Source organism: Lissotriton helveticus, chromosome 2_1 (genome assembly GCF_964261635.1).
Source record: "Lissotriton helveticus chromosome 2_1, aLisHel1.1, whole genome shotgun sequence".
Taxonomy (NCBI): domain Eukaryota; kingdom Metazoa; phylum Chordata; class Amphibia; order Caudata; family Salamandridae; genus Lissotriton; species Lissotriton helveticus.
In genome coordinates, this window is record NC_136059.1 from 1,344,406,575 (window position 1) to 1,344,424,484 (window position 17,910).

Consider the following 17,910-nt stretch of genomic DNA (forward strand, 5'->3'; position numbering starts at 1 on the left):
GAGCTGTTGCTGCGGGGGAGTGTCCCAGGAGAAGCCCGGGACAAGGGCGGGCCGTCTGTGGCCGTCCGTGGACGAAAGAGGACGGGACGGGCCACACCACCAACATCCCGATATATTGATTACATTGTTTGGAATTTTGAAGGACTCAAGCTATGCAATAAGGCACAGACTGTTCTCTCATTTACGAATATACTGGTGTGACTGTTATCAATATCTCTATTGGAAAGTTTTTCGAACTATGGGCAAGCGCAAATCCATGGAAGGCGGGGGGGGGGGGTTGAGTCGGCCAAACGCCCAAAGCAAAGTAAAAAGAAGAAAGCAAAGGGGGGGACTAAAACACGCTGCCATGAACTGTGTACTCAACAGGATTGACTCTTTTGACTCTATTGTTGATGATTGTCACGACATCTTGACTAATGATATGGGGCCCCCTGACCTAACGGAGTCTATCAGGGTGGATGGGGGGGTTGGAGTCAGTCACTGAAGAGCTAGTAAGCCATCCTATCACCATCCCGAAATGTTTCAAAAACAGCCTAAACCCCCAGCTGCTAGGTCACCACCAAAGCCAGAAAAGAACTTGTGGGGGGAAAGGAAAACAGGGCTACTAGTTGGCGAAACCCCTAGCCAAGCTGGAAAAGTCCAGGTAACAGTAGTAATCAACAATGAACCAATACCATGCTCATATAGATTCACGGCATTAGCAGAGATCCAACACGAGGTGGCACATGCTACCCCTAGCCACATAACCAATACATCCCATAGTACAGAAAGAGGTAAGGGGAGTGATCTCTTTAAGCCCCAATGATTGCCCAGGAACCATTAACGAGCTAGTTAAACTAGTCTCACTTCTAAGGGATGAGATTAAGGTAATGAAATTATTGATTATTAATTTAACCCCAGCTACAAAATCTAACGTAGGTGACCCCAGGCCAAGATTAGGGGTTCCTCATAAGCAAACTATCGCCTATCCAACTAAAGCTACCCAAAGAACCCAAGCATTAGTGGGGAAATGGGTCTCCTTGAGTGGTAAAGCACCCCAGACCCACAGTGTAGACGGAGAGGCGGAAAAGATATCAATTACCCCTACAAATCCAACAACTAGGGCCCATGGCTCACCGAAGAAAAATAGAGTAGAAAAACAGCCTAGGACTGTTAAGCAGAGGAAAATGAGGGGCGCTAGTGAGGGCAGGGGGTTAGCAGGAGTGTCGCAGCAAAAGGATCCAGGGCCGGTGGTAGGGGCATTCCAAAATAGCATCCCCAAATGTTCTAAACAAGGGACACCAAATTCTAGCTCAGACCCCAGCAGGGGGGAAGCCCTCACGAAAGGGAACTTTGCTACAAAGAAAATATTTATGACTAACGTCCCAAAGCTAGAAAGGAGGGCTGACTGCCACAGGGAAGGGGTAGACACTCTGACAAACAAGGCCATTCATTGGCTGCGTCACGTCAGAGGGTGTAGATCAGTTATAAGGGACGACATAATAAAAGCAAGGAGACTGACCCATCCCAGGGAAAGTCAAGATGTCATCGAACTAACTTTGTCCTCCGAGGATTTAGCTGAGAATTTATTCCAGCTAGAACTTAGATCTTCCCCACCTAGCCGGTCGGGCATACAATAGAGGAAGCTGCCCCCTCTCCCATTTTGGAATGCTTCACATACAGCTTTAAGTGTAGATGGGCATAGGTTCAGTATCTCTGGGTTGGAGGCCATAGATTGACTGCCATCTAACGGGATAGGGGTGGCGAATGTGGGAAACCAGGAGCCTAGAGATAGTGAGCCTATTTCAAATTGCAGTGGGTGTGAGGGGATAGATTGTGCGGGCCTTTCAGGGGTCAATTCAGCAATTGGCACTGTGCTCAGTGTTCCTGTTGGGGTGGTGGCTAATGCTTTAACCATAGCCCAAAATATGGGAAGTGAACATCAAAGGGTAAATGGCAAAAGCACACCTAGCCTAGCTGCCTCAGGATTTCTGAAAGATCCCATGGGGGATGGGGGTCGGATAGTATCCTGGAACCTGGCAGGATTGGGCCCTAGATTACAATCACCTGAATGGGTTTCTTTTATAAACAGTTTTGACATCTGTCTCTTTCAAGAGACCTGTGCCTGCGAGCCCCAGTTTCTCCTGGGTTTCTTGAACTTTTACGTGTCGGCACTCAAGGGACCTAAAGGTCGGGCGAAAGGGGGGTTAACCATTTGGCTACGCCAAGCACTTTTTGATAAAGTGGTAGAACTCCCAACTAACAGCAGGGACATACAGCTGATTAGGCTAACAATGGGCTCTCTGGGCACCTTAGATATTTATAATTTGTATATTAGAGGGTCTGGTGGTGAGAAATCCAAGGTTCTGGTAGCCCTTGACCATCTGATTGGTTCCCAGCCATGTGAGAATAATATAATAATTGCTGGCGATCTAAATATGACCTTTGAGCCGCTCACAGTAGGCGACTGGTATTCAGGGGAAGAAGAGGATTCCCAGTGGGGAATCCCTAAATTGGATCTAAAACCAGCAGACAGATGGACAGATAGCATAATCCAGATAAATGCAATATGTAATGAAAGAGGACTTAGAGCATTAAACGGAAGAACAGTGAGTGATGGTCATGGAGAAAACACCTTTGATAATGGCCGCTCAAAAAGTAGGATTGATTATGTTATCTGTAATATGGCAATTTGGCATTTGATAAAAGATATGAAGGTTGTTTCCAGGCAGGAGAGCGATCACAACCCCCTATGAATTACTCATCAATTATGGGAAGGGGAGCCAGAGGGGTCCGACCAGGGAGAGGAGGCCATAGCCGATATTGTCCCAACAAATGACATGAGGAGGGTGAGGTGGCCCCAAGTTGTAACGAATAACACGGTGTTGGAGAATATTAGTGATGAGCTGAACAAAACCACTTCTGACATGGATACCATACTGAGGTCAGAAAACGCGACAGGAAAAGACCTGAGAGACATCACTAACCTACACGATAGCTTCTTTGGAAATATAAAGGGCCATTTTTTTAAGGTAGCTCCCAAAACCAGGAGCAAAAATAAATGCCCTAAGAGCGCGGGATGGTATAATGAGGGTTGCAGAATTGCAAGAACATCCCTTGGAACTGCAATTAAAAGAAGAGACCCTATTGCTGTGAGGGTAGCAAAAAAGGATTATAAAAAAAGCATCCGCACAGCAAAGAAACAATGGGATGAGTAACTCTGGCAAGACCTCAAATTAGCCAGTGTTGCTAGGGACTCCAAACTCTTTTGGAGTATTGTTAAGTGGGGGAAAGGAGGACATCCTGATCCACCAACAAACCACGTAACGCAGAGTATGTGGGTAGAGTATTTTGGCCCCCAATACGCATGCCGTCCTGAGGACAAGTCCCGAGAACCTATGAAAAACATTTTATATTTAGTCGCACCCTTCAATATTAATGACACAGCAGTGGCACTTGACTCTGTCTTGAGGGGGAAAGCACCAGGACCAGACGGGGTCCCCGCGGATGTTTTTCTTCATGATAAAAAGCACTGGGGACTTTATATAACAAAGTTGGCCAACGCCGTGGCACTAGGGGCACCAGTACCAAAGTCTTGGCAAGGGGCAGTCATAATCCCGGTGTACAAGAAAGGCGACAAAACACAGCCTGGGAATTACAGGCCTATTAGCCTGTTAGACACGGTACAAAAGGGTTGTATGATCTTACAACGAACTCCGTTGTAACGCATGCCTTTACCACGCATGCGTTACAACGGAATACTATATTCACGCTTTTCCTTCTCCACGTTTTTTCCGTGGTGACGTCATAAATAGAAAAAAAAAAACGGCCGTTTCCTTCTCCTGCGCCGCCGATTTCCTGCACATCCCCTCTAAAGGTTAGTGGTTTATTTTTGGGGGGGCAAGCCCCCCCAATCCCCCCTTTTTTATTTTTACCCTTTACCACACATGCATTTACTACGTACATCGTAGTAAAAGTATGCGTGGTAAAGGCAGTCGTAACCACGCATGCGTTGTAATGCATGCGTGGTTATGGTTTTCGTTGAAACGGCCTCGTTGTAGTGGCCGTTTCCCGTACAAAAGGTGATTGGAAAAATTACCCTAGAGAAAATATTGGCCTGGGCAGAAGAGAAAAACATTTTGACCCCCTTCCAGGCTGGATTCCGTAAATTAACTAGTACTACAGACCAGATATTCAGATTTACATTACTATATTGGAAGACGGTAGTACTAGGAAAAGACAACATCTATGCAGCGTTTATAGACTTACGTGCAGCCTTTGACTTAGTCCCCAGATCCCAGATGTGGAAAGTGCTAAGCGAGATGGGTATGCCGCTAGAGATCCTAACTCTCGTAATGAGGTTGCAGGAGTCAAATTATGTAAAAATACAGTGGGGGGGGTCATGGCCAAGTAACCTCTGAATTCCCGGTAGAGCGTGGGGTGCGCCAAGGTTGTGCTATGGCCCCCACGCTCTTCTCATTGTACATTAATGGGGTAGTTGAGCGTATGTTGCTGGGAAGAGTAGATGCCCCTAGCCTGGCTTGAGTGAAAACCCCAATTCTACTATTTTCAGATGACATGCTCATTATATCTAAAACCCCTGGTGGATTACAGCGAGCCCTGAAGATTTTTGAGTTTTTTTGTGTTAACCGGGGGTTGGAAGTTAATGTTACGAAGACAAAGCTCATGGTATTTAATCCCCATCACAGCTTTAGAGGGAACTTTTTTATGGATAGACAAAAAGTGGAAATGGTATCGGACTTTGTATACCTAGGCATCCACGTGTCAAAAGGAGTAAAATTGGGGAAACATATAGAAATGGCGGCATTAAAACTCCACCAAAACACGGGAGCTATAAGTCGGGAGCACAGGAAGTCCCTGGCCAAGCCGGTACAGCCAGCACTGCAAGTATATGAGGCGAAAGCCCTAAATTCGGCCCTTTATGGTGCCGAAATATGGGCTTATGATAAGTTCGCACCACTAACGCTTGTGGAAAATAAATTCCTGCGTAATCTTGTTGGCCTCCCTAAAAGTACCCCAATGCAACCGCTGCGTTATGATCTAGGCAGGAAAGCCCTCTCAGATATGGCTAGACTACGACCTATTTTATATTGGCGTCGTATCTGGGTCACTCGTGAACTCACGCATTATGATCAGGGATTCCTGGATGTAAACAAAACTGACATATTCCACAAGATAACTTGGCTCCAAGAACTCCACAAAGTATTGGGGATTATGGGTATGCAGGGGCTGTGGGAGAACCCCGAGACAGCTCAGTTCCCATCCAAAGACGCCCTAAAAGAAAGGTACTGGGAAATGGTCGCCTACCGGATCTGGAATGATGTTGATCCCTCCACTATGGAGGGTCGCTTTCTGGAAAAAAACGTTTCTCCTAGCTTAGAGCCTTATTGGGAAAACATCACAAAGCCGGAGGATAGGAAGCTCTACTTCCAGCTCAGAGCAGGGTCACTCCCTATAAAATCATTAACCGGTAGATGGGGTGAAGGTAATTCTAAAATATGCCCGGCGTGTAAAAGTGAAAGTGAGACCATCGCCCATCTTCTTTTTGTTTGTAGGGCCTATTTAACCCCCCGACGTGTTTGGCTAAAGGCGATGTGCAAATTGCTAGGCACTAGGGACAGCAAGGTGGCCTTAAGAATAATTTGCACTAACACCTTGCCGGTTATTACAGTTGCGCTTGGGGTGGGCATGGGCCATTAGAAGAAAACTTGTGGTGGGCTTGACCCCCTTGATGTGATTGATTTGTCTTCCTTAATTTGTGTGTCTCTGTAGAAAAAATGTAAATGTTCAAACTGTGTTCTCGTGGGCATTAACTATAATCATCGTTTATTTTAACGGATTTTTTAAACTGTAGTCAGTATGCTTTCTTTTAATGTTTTTTAATCGTATAAACATATATGATGAATTTTGTGACTTGTACATATTTTAGCAACTAATACAACTGTTTATATGCTGTATGCTTTTATGAGTTTTACCTCGAATAAAGCAAATTTGACTGACTGACTGCCATCTCAGTGATGATGTCACATTGAATCCCTGGACTGGGTGCAGAAGAGGGGGTAAATAAATGGGATATGGGCAACTTGTGGACACAGCTGGGCTGAAAATTGCTGGTGTGCGTGCCAGTTATTTAGGGTGCCGATGCCTGCGCTTCTACAAGAGTGTTTGTGACAGGTCAAACCACAGATAAAGGACAAGTGTAGCAAATGAGCCACGACCATTCAGATAGAGAATGGTATTGCTGTAGTATATATCCAGTGGAGTATTGTGAAGCAGATGCTCCCAAATATGAGTAAAGCATAGAGTGGTCAGGAACTTAAATGCAGAGAGAGCACATTTTCCATTGACCAGTCCACTTGAAATGTGCAATTCTTTTTGTATCATATGTGTAGTTTTACTGCTAAACCAATATGTTACACAAGCAATTTGTTTTTATTCTATTAAATATTTTTCCATGACACTTCAGAATAAGAAAAAAACAAGATGTCTTATTTGTCCTTTTATTGCTGGTGATGTCGTTGAAATATTTAAGAAGTCCCTTTGTAAGTATTTCAACTTTGTTGTGTGTTAGATAATATTATGGCATAATGCAGGTGCCTTCTTTCTCCTCTGTACCTCACGAGGAGTGTTACATTTGGAAAATGCACTCGCTTTGTAGAATGAAAAGGGAAAAATAAATACTAATCTCCATGTTAAAAAATAAGCAGCAATTTTGTCAGAAGACTCCTTGAATTTAATCTTCGTCTTTGTAAGCATAGCAAAAGATACTAGTTTTCCTTATGAACTCAAACAATATCATTCTGAGGGTGTTGCAGCATCTCCCACACACCTAGCTCAGCGTCCCTGATGACAAGGTTACTTTATGTCTTATAATATATGGTCACACCTCACCTTTCCTACAAAACATTCAAATCTTTGGTGTGCAGCTCTTTCATATCAAAGAGCGGGCATGTTTTTAAATATGAAGACTAAAACTAGAATCTCTAGGGCAAAAGTAAACATATCAAAAAGCTGGTAGATATTTAATGTAAAAAGATATTAGAATCGGTTTAATTCAAGTCCGTTTTTTTTTTGTTTAAAGAAAAGGCACAGTAGCTCGGAATGAGTAGAAACATGCAGAAAGATTCAGCTTTTCTATAATTACCTAAGGAGTGCAAAAAAAAATCATGTTGCCATAAATATCTACTTTCTGCTTGACACAGAGCTAGAAAAGTAAAGCAAAAGAAAGAAAAGCAACTTTTTGTTTTGCTCTTTAATCAGCTGCTTTCATTATGCTCCGTGGACTGACCTGCCTTTCCCTAGGCTGCAGGCTCTGGCAGCATGCACTGTGACGGCAAATCTAAACTATAACTGAGTTCTAACGCCATGTTGAGTTCTGGTGACATTTCTTTATAATAGTCAATAGAAAAGAGAAATGGCAGCGTGGGATAATTACCGCCGCACTACCTGACTGTACGCTATGTTTGAATGCACAAAATCACTGTTGCCCACCTCCTTGGTCCACTGCCAATGAACTACACCACTATAATAAAAAAGAGAAAGCACAGAGAGGCAACACAAGTATTAAAAGGCACAAATGCTAAGCAAAGTAATCTATCCAGACTCTTCAATTACATTTTATCAGATCCTTTAATGGATGCTTGAACCACAAAAAGCGTAATGCAGTGTAGATGCAGCCAACGCGTTTCACCCTGAGTAGGGCTTCCTCAGGGCAATAATAAACTGTACTGCATTCTGGAATGTACTCAGGAATGTACCCGGATTGTTAAGAAGTCTGTGATAACTCAAATTGATTACGTTAATTTCCAGATCGTAGAACCAAATTCATTTATTGATCGCCAAATTCAAAAGAACAATAGATTGTTCCCTGTGATAGGTGAATCATCTATAGTTTAGTCATCTTAGTGCAAAGTGCTCGGTAAGCACATTTCAAAGGACAAAGTGTCTCTCAACCCACCGCCGAAATTTTTGAAGCATTCGCATGCTTTAGCTTTAAACATGTGAAGCTAAAGCGCGGTGTGCTGCGAATGCTACAAAAGGAAATAAATAGAAAAAAAGACGGCAACCATTTATTTTTCTTTTGTATTTATTTACTTTTGTAGCAATCGCGGCAAGCTGCGCTTTAGCTTTAAACATATGAAGCTAAAGCAGGGAATGCTAATAAAAATGTTAATAAATAGAAAAGAAAGCGTAAAGCCCATATCCTGAATAAAGTAAATGAATAGAAAAAAAGACAGGCAGCCTTATAAATGAATGATAACAAGCAGGAGGGTGGAGAAGAAGGCAGCTGCAGCCCAAAGAGAGGCTGGGTCGGGGAAATGCATCAGGAAAGGGGCTGTTGTGCCTGCAACGCCAGCAACATTGAAGAAGTTATTAAGAAAAGAGTGCTGAGAAAGTGAAAATAAAACGTACAGAGTAAAGTCACATGTAAGAGGGGCTGTCCTTATGGGAGGGTACAACTGAAGAGAAGTAGGTACTAAAGAGGGAGAAGGAGGGACCATTAAACAAATAAAGCAATGAAATAAAAACAATTCTAAAAGGAGCCAATAAAATACTTAGGCGAAACATAGGTGGAGCTTAAAGCTCATATCCGACTACAGCATGTCTCGAAGAGACAGCGTAAGCCCTGCCTAGTCGAGACCTAAAAATATGTCTTTTACCCACAATTATGGTATGAATAAGCCGCAGAATTGCAATCCTTTATTTTTTGTAGATGATAATTCACAATCTTAAGTTCAAGTGGTGGAATTCAATGTCAGGCTGGCCTTAAAGTCTGTAATTCTCACGTCTAAACAGTGCTATGCTTTCTCCTACTATACAGTTTGCATGCTATAAATGTTTATACGCAATTAAAAAAAAAGGGAAAAAACCATCCGTACCAATCTCTTGTGTGTCCTGATTGTTCTGCCTGGCTCTCATTTGCAATTGGAACTTGTGCTGGGAGGTGCACAGGTGAAGGAGGTATTGGCATGTCTTAGAGTTTTCAGTTTGGAAAACATGTTTGATGCCATCTGATGTATTCTGCAAACATATCTTCTTCTTCTGCAGAAGGAGAAACACACACATGACAGATATAGATGGTTCAGATAACAAAAAGAGATTAAAAGGACATCCAACCTTGTCTAGCATGGATAAAAGCATCAGAAACACCAGTTATGAGTCAGTTGTTAATGTTCATCTGGTATCAAGCTAAATTCAGACTTTATCCCACCACACATCAACAAACATCAATTTCATGTGTTGATTTTATTTAGGTATTTAATGTAAGCACTGATTTAGCATGAGACACTGTTCTTAGAACAGTTTGGAGTATGGGGCGTGACTGAGACTGGATTTAGAGAAACTAGGTTGAGACAAAACTAATGTAATTGGAACACTATTAAACTCTGCATGGTACAGTCCGTTGGTACATATTTGCATACTATGTATTTATAGCTTCAAGCACAAGGGGATAAAGTTATTTAGAAAATAATTTTGTCAAGTACCAAAGACAAGATTTCATACTGGCTGGTTAATCTACCAAACAGCAAAACTGAATCTTGCTTTTAGAATGCCTGACAAATGAAACCAATCTGGCATGAAATTCATGTAAATTTACATTTTGGATGAACATGGAGGGTATCCAGAAAACTTGACTAAAGCCACTAGACTGCCTCTCCTCTAATTCCACAAGCAGGATTACAAGAACCCAACAACTGCATTGCAATGCAGGCCGTCGGTTTTAGGAATTCATTTTGGAGGGGAAGGGGAGGGAGGGAGGTGGAGAGAAAAAAATGAATAAAAGGAACCTTAGAGCTTTAACGACCTGCACAGAATGTATCTCAGAAATAAGATTTGTGATCACACTACTGATGCCTTAAAAATGTTGGTAAAATTATGCTTTGGGGAAAACACCCAAACAGATTTTGGACAAATTATGATTTGGGGAAATGATAATGCATTTGCGATACACCACAATCCATACAGTGACAATTTCTTAAAGTTTATATTGATGTGCATGCTCATGCAAGCTAATCAATTGATTTATTAATGTCAATGGGGCATGACTTGACCACTGGTCTAACCAGTCAATCCCCCTTCCAATGCTGCTGCAGTCGCCTTTGCTCCCTGATAAGAGCATCTGCCTTCGCTGTTTTCGCCTCAATGCAGCTGCCAGTTCGCCCTCGCTGCCAGGGATTTGTTTAGTTCGCCGCCCCAGGTAACCCCTCCCCCTGGACCCCAGTGTCTCTGCATTTAATTCTAAATTTACTTTTGGGCTGTAATTGTTGGTGATACACTGTTTAGGTTTGTGTTGGACCAGGCCTCGTGGCGTGGCCCGCCCTGACCCGTAGTGACCCCTCAGGACTCGTGCAACTCCCCATACCCCTGATTCACCCGACCGGTCCCTCCATTTCCCCGGTACCCGGGGCCGATGCCCATGTCCCTGCACCTAAGATGGCCGCCCCGGCCCCAGCCTGACCTCGGCCTTCGGCGCGCCATACCCGGCTGGGGGTTAGAGCGCTCCCCGTGAACGAGAGAGGGAGGAGTAACTCGATCACACCTCCCACCTCCCCTTGTGAGATGAGTTTCGATCACCCATCCGGCCTCCCTGAGGGCTGGCTCCAGGCCTGCTGAGTGTCTGGGATCCCTCCAGACCCAAGGCGAAAGGATGAAAGGAGCCGCCAAGGCGGAACCCACAACAACCGGCTCCCAGGTGCTAAGACCTCTGCCTGCGAGGACTCCGGACATCAAAGGAGGGCAGTCCTATATCAAGGGTTGCTCTGGGACGATCAACAGTTGTATCCTGGACTACGTGAGCTCTGCTGACCTCGTCGCGGCTCCTACCAAGCAGAGAAGGACTTTTGCCCGAGACCACATGAGCCCTGCTGACGCTGTCGCGGCTCCCTTTCAACCGGGAGAACCACCTGAGCCCTGCTGACCTCGTCGCGGCTCCTATCGAGCAGAGAAGGACTTCTACTCGAGAACCACCTGTGCCCTGCTGACGCTGTCGCGGATACCTTGCAACCTTGAGAACTCCTGAGCCCTGCTGATCTGATCGCGGCTCCCTAAGACCGTAACAATTACGATATCCTTGCTCGAGCCCTGCTAATTCGATCGCGGCTCAGAGACTATCCTGGTCCGGCTGGACCCACGATCCACCCGTATCCCCCGGCTCGAGGATTGAGAGCTGTGCGCCGGATACGCACAGACAGTGACTTTGAACCTTGAGACTGTCCCGCTACCCCGATCCCTACAGAGACTTTCTGAGCCCTTGCTCTGTTGTACATACGACCCTGCGGATCAGAAAGATCCAGTTTTGCTTGAAGACATAAAGAATACGTTCTCCTGAACCCTACTGTGTGGAGTCTCTTTGTCGAGTGGTGCTAGCTCAGCACGTGCGATCCTAGATTCGAGACCCTCTCCCTGAGGGGTCTCCCGCCAGTGCTCGGCAGTGTTCCTGGGAGAGGTGGGTCACAGGGTGGTCAGATACATATTCTGTCCTCCCCTGGGATCGCCCCTTCTAACAGTTTGCTAATGAACAACATTGGCTTCACACAGCTGGTTTCAGACCCCACACACAGAGCAGGACACAAGCTGGACCCCATTTTCACTTCCAGCAACAGAGTCAAATACATCCACATCGCGAATCTCACCTTGTCTGATCACTCCATCGTATACTTCACCATCGCTGGAGCCCCACACACCACCTCCAGTCACGACAGCACCTCCTTCCGCAGCTGGACCAAAGCCATGCAGCACCAATGGACAGACGCCCTCTGCAGCTCCCAGCCTGACTTCTCCACCAGGCAGGATCAAACAGTACAGAACTTCAACGTCTGAGTCACCAGAGCAGCCGGCCGAGTAGCCCCCACAAAAAGAGCCTGCTGGTAATCCCCAGAACTCACCACAGCAAAACAAAGATGAAACCAACTGGAAAGAAAATGGTGCTCCAGAAGAAACAACATCGAACGAGCCACCTTCAAGACCACCCTCTTCCGCTACCTTCACTAACTCAAAGTCACGAAAAAGGAGGCCCTGAAACACCGCATAGAGGCCAGAGCCAACCAGACCAAGGACCTCTTCACCATCATCTGAGAGTTCACCTGCCTACCAGGCACCGGAAGCTTGATCTCCACCACACAGGAACTAAGCGACACCCAGGCTGACCACTTCCACAACAAGATTGCCACCATATACAGGAATTTATATGCTCAATCCTCTGACCTCCTCAGCATCCCTAATCACCCGATTACCGCTGCCGACCACACGATCACCTCATGGGTACACCTCAGCACACCGAACACTACCACCTTAATGAAATCTATAAACTCTGGAGCACTCACTGACCCATGCCCCACCAACTCTTCAACCTCAGTAGCAGCAAGATCAGTCACCGGCTGAACCATCCTCAACTCTTCCATCACCACAGCCACCTCTCCCGATGCATGGAAACACGCAGAGATGAAACCCCTCCTCAAGAAACCCTCTGCAAACCCCAACGATCTCCAGATCAACCATCCCATCTAACTGCTGCCATTTCCAGCTAAAGTCATAGAGAAGGCCATCAGCCTCCCACTCATTGAAGACTTGGAGAAAAACAACCTACTCCACCCCTCCCAATCAGGTTTGAGAGCCAACCACAGCAGTGAGACAGCCCTGATCGCCGCAACTAATAACCTCCATACACTACTCACAGAGCAGACTAAGACGCCCTGATCCTTCTCAACCTCTCTTTAGCCTTTGACACAGTCTCCTAGCACCCACCAAATCTGAATCAAAGAGGGCACACTCAGATGGATGGCATCGTTCCTCATTGGATGCATTTAGAGCGCCCGCCCGCCCCCCGCCCTCCCTGCATCCCACGGCCCTAGCGCACCATCTGCAGCATCCCTCAAGATTCAGCCCTACCCTCTTCAAAATCTACATGACACAGTTAGCAGACATAGTTAGAATCCACAACATCAACATCATCTCCTACGGTGCCGACACACAGTTCGTCCTCTCACTCTCAGCAGACCCTACCACAAAGACAGCTAACTTTTACAACTGCTTGAGGAGCGTTGCAGCCTGTATGAAGGACAACTGCCTGAAGTGCAAAGCAAAGGAGACTGAAGTGCTGATCTTCAGCAGACACACAGCTCTGGACTGACTCCTGGTGGCCATCGGAACTCGGCACGGCACCCACACCGAAAAACCATACTCGCAACCTCTGCATCATCCTCGACAGTGGACTCTCCATGAAACGACAGATCAATGCCATCTCCTCAGCCTGCTTCCTCACACTCCGCGTGCTCTGCCTAATCTTCAAGTGGCTACCCATCAACACCAGGAAAACCGTGATGCAGTCACTCATCACCAGCCGGCTCAACTACAGCAACACACTCTATGCAGAAACCACCAACAAACTCAGGAGAAGACTCCAGACAAACAAGAACACAGCTGCCAGACTGATTCTCAACCTGCCCAAAAGTAACCACATCAATCAGTACCCGAAAGAAGTCCACTGGCTCCCCGTCCAGAAGAGATGCCATATCAAGGTCCTGACACAGGCCTACAATGCCCTCCACAACCAAGGACCTGAATACATGAACAACTCCATGAACTTCCACCAACCTCCGCTCCACCCAATTCGCCCTCGCCCAGACACCACGCATCTGTCGCTGCTCCAACCAAGGACGTTCCTTCTCCCGCCTCACCGCCAAAGCCTGGAACGCTCTCCCCCTCCATCTCCAACCGCTCCATCTCTGAGAAACTTCAGGAAGGGACTCAAGACCTGGCTCTTTGACTGAACGCCCACAAGACAGTGCCTGGATACATTCCCAGGCTTTACCAAAACTGACAGACAGATTGATTTCTAATCCAGAAGGTTATTAACATAATAAAGCATTTGTATGTTTTAACCTAAAAAGCACTTAAACTAACTTATTTACACATCTGCATACATTACATGGATCTGCAAGGCGCGATATATAGAGGCACTTTACAAAACAAGGTAGCACATTTATGGAAAGTTACAAAAGAAGGCACATTAGGATTTCTTACTGAAGAGATCCTTTTTTCAAACCGCTCAAACAAAGCATTTTGGAGAATACGCACTGTGAAAGCAATTTTCTTCGTTTCCCTCCAGGGAAAACGTAGCACTGGTGTGCGAATCCCATTGTGGACTTCGAAGACAAGTACTCCTTTGGAACAAACTCCAAGTAAAATTCCGGTTTGCGATCTCTTCTCTGGTAATACTCGATGGAAGTGAACACCATACTCCGTGAGTCGCTGGCATACCTAGGAGAGATAGCAGTTAGTTAAAACATACGAGATTAAGGCACTGCAAATATAGCTTGTACTTCTAATCCATTCAACACATGCACAGCACAAATCCTCCAAAATATTTAATCAAAGAGATTGTTAAACCCTCTGGATTGTTTTGTTCTTTTTTTTAATAAAAGTTAAGCTATAAGATTTCAGATTGAGAAGCATGTGCTGGAAACTAAACGTTGACATGTGATAGGCAGTAATTCAATAAAAAATCACTCACCAGTATTGCCAAAGTAGTTATCAATTTACAAAGTGCATGATTAGGCCTGTATATCGGATTATTGTTTTATTCCAGATATTCAAATGATAGAGATAAAAGCATATATGTTAACTCTATCTCTGCTTCAATACGTAGCCAATGAATGGTCTTATTTGGATTTGAGACCAAATCTATCTTGCACAAACCAAACATCAAGTGGATAGCTGTGTTCTAACCCCAGTGATATCTTAAGGAGTTTTGGGGCCCTGGGCAAGATCTATTTTGGGGCCCCATGTGTGGAGCAGGTTTGAACTTATCAACCATTTTTTGCTAATGCAAGCCCTAGTCGTTTTAATTAAACATTAAACTTTCTTAAACCACAGCCAAAAGAAAGGACGAATGAGAATATATTAAGCTATTTCTTTTTGTGGCTGGAGCTAGTATTTTCAGGTCTGGCATTAGCGAAAACCTTTTCAGTTTCCTAATATATATTAAGTGTGTAACATTCTTTTTGATTGGGCCTTTCAACCAGCTGTGTTAATCTAACTGATACAGTGACATTCACGTTTTTTTCTGCTCACTACAGCAGTGGACAAAGGTACAACCCACTTCAGATACTGACTAACTTAAATGTGAGTGACATCATTCTTTCTTTTCACAAGGAGCACATTCAGACACAAAGTAGTTCCCGTCAGTGCCAAGGACTGCTATTGCAATGTGTGCTTTTTGACAGTTCTTTTCTTCTTAATATTGATGAGAGTCTGAAAGCTTCCCCAAATATATTGTTTTATAAAAAAAAATAAAAAAACAAGCATGCATTGAAAAAGCCAAAAGGCTGGCAGCCAAAGAGCAACCTAACTTTGTGCTTTTTCCCATTGACGAGGGTCTGGCATCATACCCAAAAATTTTAAAGCATACATTGACAAAAGCCTAGCTACAAACGTGTGACCTTTTGGCTATGCAAATGTTTGTTTAACTCGTAGCAAAAATATTTTATGCTGAATTCAGCGTTTAACCAGTCTGTTCCTCTCATTGCAGGAAAGACACAATAAATGTGATTTGAAAAATGTTTAGTGGGCTTGTGCGTACTATTAATAAACACACATATGCACATGATACTTGAGAAAGAAATTCTAGCATTAGATCGAGCACATCGGTACTCACAAGGACATCGCATTCACAGCTGCTGTACTTGCACCTAGAGTGAAAATCAAAGGTCTGCATTGTTGAGTTCACCACTACAGCAAGTGGAACCTGAGAGTTCTGCCACTATTTCTCTTCCAGTGCCTTGTTCCACTTCTAACATGCAAAGGCCACCACAGGGTGCAGGAGCGCACTGTACATGGAAGGACTTCTGACTTTCGCACTCATTTTACCAGGGGGACCTGGGTAATAGCCCACTGTGCCCATGTCTTAAAACATCTCTTTCTGATCCCGCTATAAGTGGATGGGTTAATGCTTAAGAAGACCATTAAACAATACATTGCCAAAATAATGTATGTAACTGATTAGAGTTCCATCAACACCTTAGGCAGCTTGGTAGATAGAAAACAGCACCTTAGGCATTGGCATGTTTTATGCAGCAGTCCTTTTGTTTAAAAAAATATGTATATTAATAGAGCTAGCCACTTTCCAAATTATTCTGAAATTCTTGACTAGATCACATAACTTTATGAGAGTATCTGGGTGGGGTATGAGGAGCTAGACAGCAAATGAATGACTATTCCATGTGTTTTTGATTCAGTAGCCTTATCTTGGTTTTATCTGCATTTACGTTTTAAAATTCGTCTCCAAGTGAATGTGCAGTAAAGTGTTCAATCGTGCATTTAAGCTCTCAGAGTTGTCAGTTAGGCTAGGTACCTGTAAGAAAATCTTGAGCATCATATGCTTAAGACTGCTCTTTAAGGTAAATTCTGAAGCAAATGTCTTATGAGATATTGAAAAACAATGGGGAGTAGACTGATCACGGGGGAATCTCACAATCAACTGCCAAAGGAACAGAAAAAGAACAGCTCCATCCTAACATTTTTTAACTGGTCTTAAAGACATGGTATCAACTGCTGCAGAATTTCTTCTGAGGCCACCATCTTAGAACCCAGATGCTCCAAATATGCTGCATGGTTGAACGTATCAATCGCCCCTTGTGGATCTAACATGATAAGCAACAACAGTCTGATACGCAATTGATGCTAATTTGTCCCAAATATCTAGAAAGGAAACCTGAATCGAAGGGATCAAAAAATTCATGATGTAATAAACAGGTATTAAGGCACCTTCTTAAAAAAATATATTATTTCTAATGAAACACAATTATGGCAAAAGGGACTTGCAGATACCTTAAGTCCCACTCGACAGCTGGGGTAATAAGATCGTTGTGTTTGTGCTTTCGTCGATGACATGCTGCCGCATTCTAAGGATGCTGAAGGTGTCTGAGGACATTGCTTATGAGGACTCAATGAATCTTGTTTGACAATCCACTGCAAGAGACGATTCAATAAACAACTGCTAGGATATTTTGAAGGAAATACCATCTAGAGCAGTGGTCTTCAAACTGTGGGAGGTCCCCATATCTCAGAGGCACACGAATGGGGTGGCAAAGGATCTTTAGCAGAAAACCCATGCTGTGTGTGCTGCCCACTCACGCTGCAGCATTAAAGGCTTCAGGTGTTCAAGCAGAGCGATTGGTGGAAGAAAAGAGAGAGGCCTTCAGCTTTCTCTTTAATTGTGGTCTGTAACTGCTTTCTGATGTCACAGTTGTGAAAAGGTATGTGTAAAGTGGAACCCAGGTGCGACACTCACTTCTGGCTGTATCCAAATGCAGTAGCTCATTAGGAGGAAAAAACAAGCACTCTTCCTGTCCTTTTATAAGTCTTCTACAGTTAAGTGAAAACGTGTGCATTTATGGCAGCAGATACTCTATGTCCTTACTTTGCAAGTGGCAACAAAAATGAACAAAACTTCAATATTCATTTATTTATAAAATTTTATATAGCGCAAACTTGATCCCGAAGGATATCAGAGCGCTTTACAATTTGAGTACCCTTTAATTACCCCGTTATGCAAAGGAAAGACTGGGGAAACAGAATACTTCTAAGAACCCAACTGTCATATGCACTGCAATCACATTTAACGTGAACGTAATATATATACTAGTCATTGTAATGTTAAGTTGCACAGCGACTGAAATGTGAACAAAAATGTTTCCTTCTCAATATAAAATAGTTGAAAATATTTCACAATTAGCAGATACCGAATGGTGCGGCAGCACATGGTGTTCCAAGCTACAGGGCTAAAGTGCCACAACAACAGAAGTGACCTACAAAACATTATGGAGTGACAGCACACTTTGTCTTTTCGCATACATAGAATGTAGTGGTATGTTTACGACATGGAGTAGTTGCACAAATAAAATGTTCACG

The 17,910-nt window shown here is 44.2% G+C and overlaps 1 protein-coding gene across 8 annotated transcripts in view; it reads right to left on the minus strand.

The window, feature by feature from the left end:
• PTPN13 (protein tyrosine phosphatase non-receptor type 13) overlaps nt 1–17,910 on the minus strand; it is a 1,030,035-nt gene that overhangs the window by 505,640 nt on the left and 506,485 nt on the right. For all 8 annotated transcript variants that reach the window (XM_078676288.1, XM_078676281.1, XM_078676285.1 and 5 more), the window contains 2 exons: nt 14,077–14,259; nt 8,880–9,042 (listed from right to left, as the gene is read on the minus strand). In XM_078676288.1, the coding sequence (XP_078532414.1) occupies nt 8,880–9,042; nt 14,077–14,259 (346 nt within the window). The remainder of the gene's footprint in view (nt 1–8,879; nt 9,043–14,076; nt 14,260–17,910) is intronic.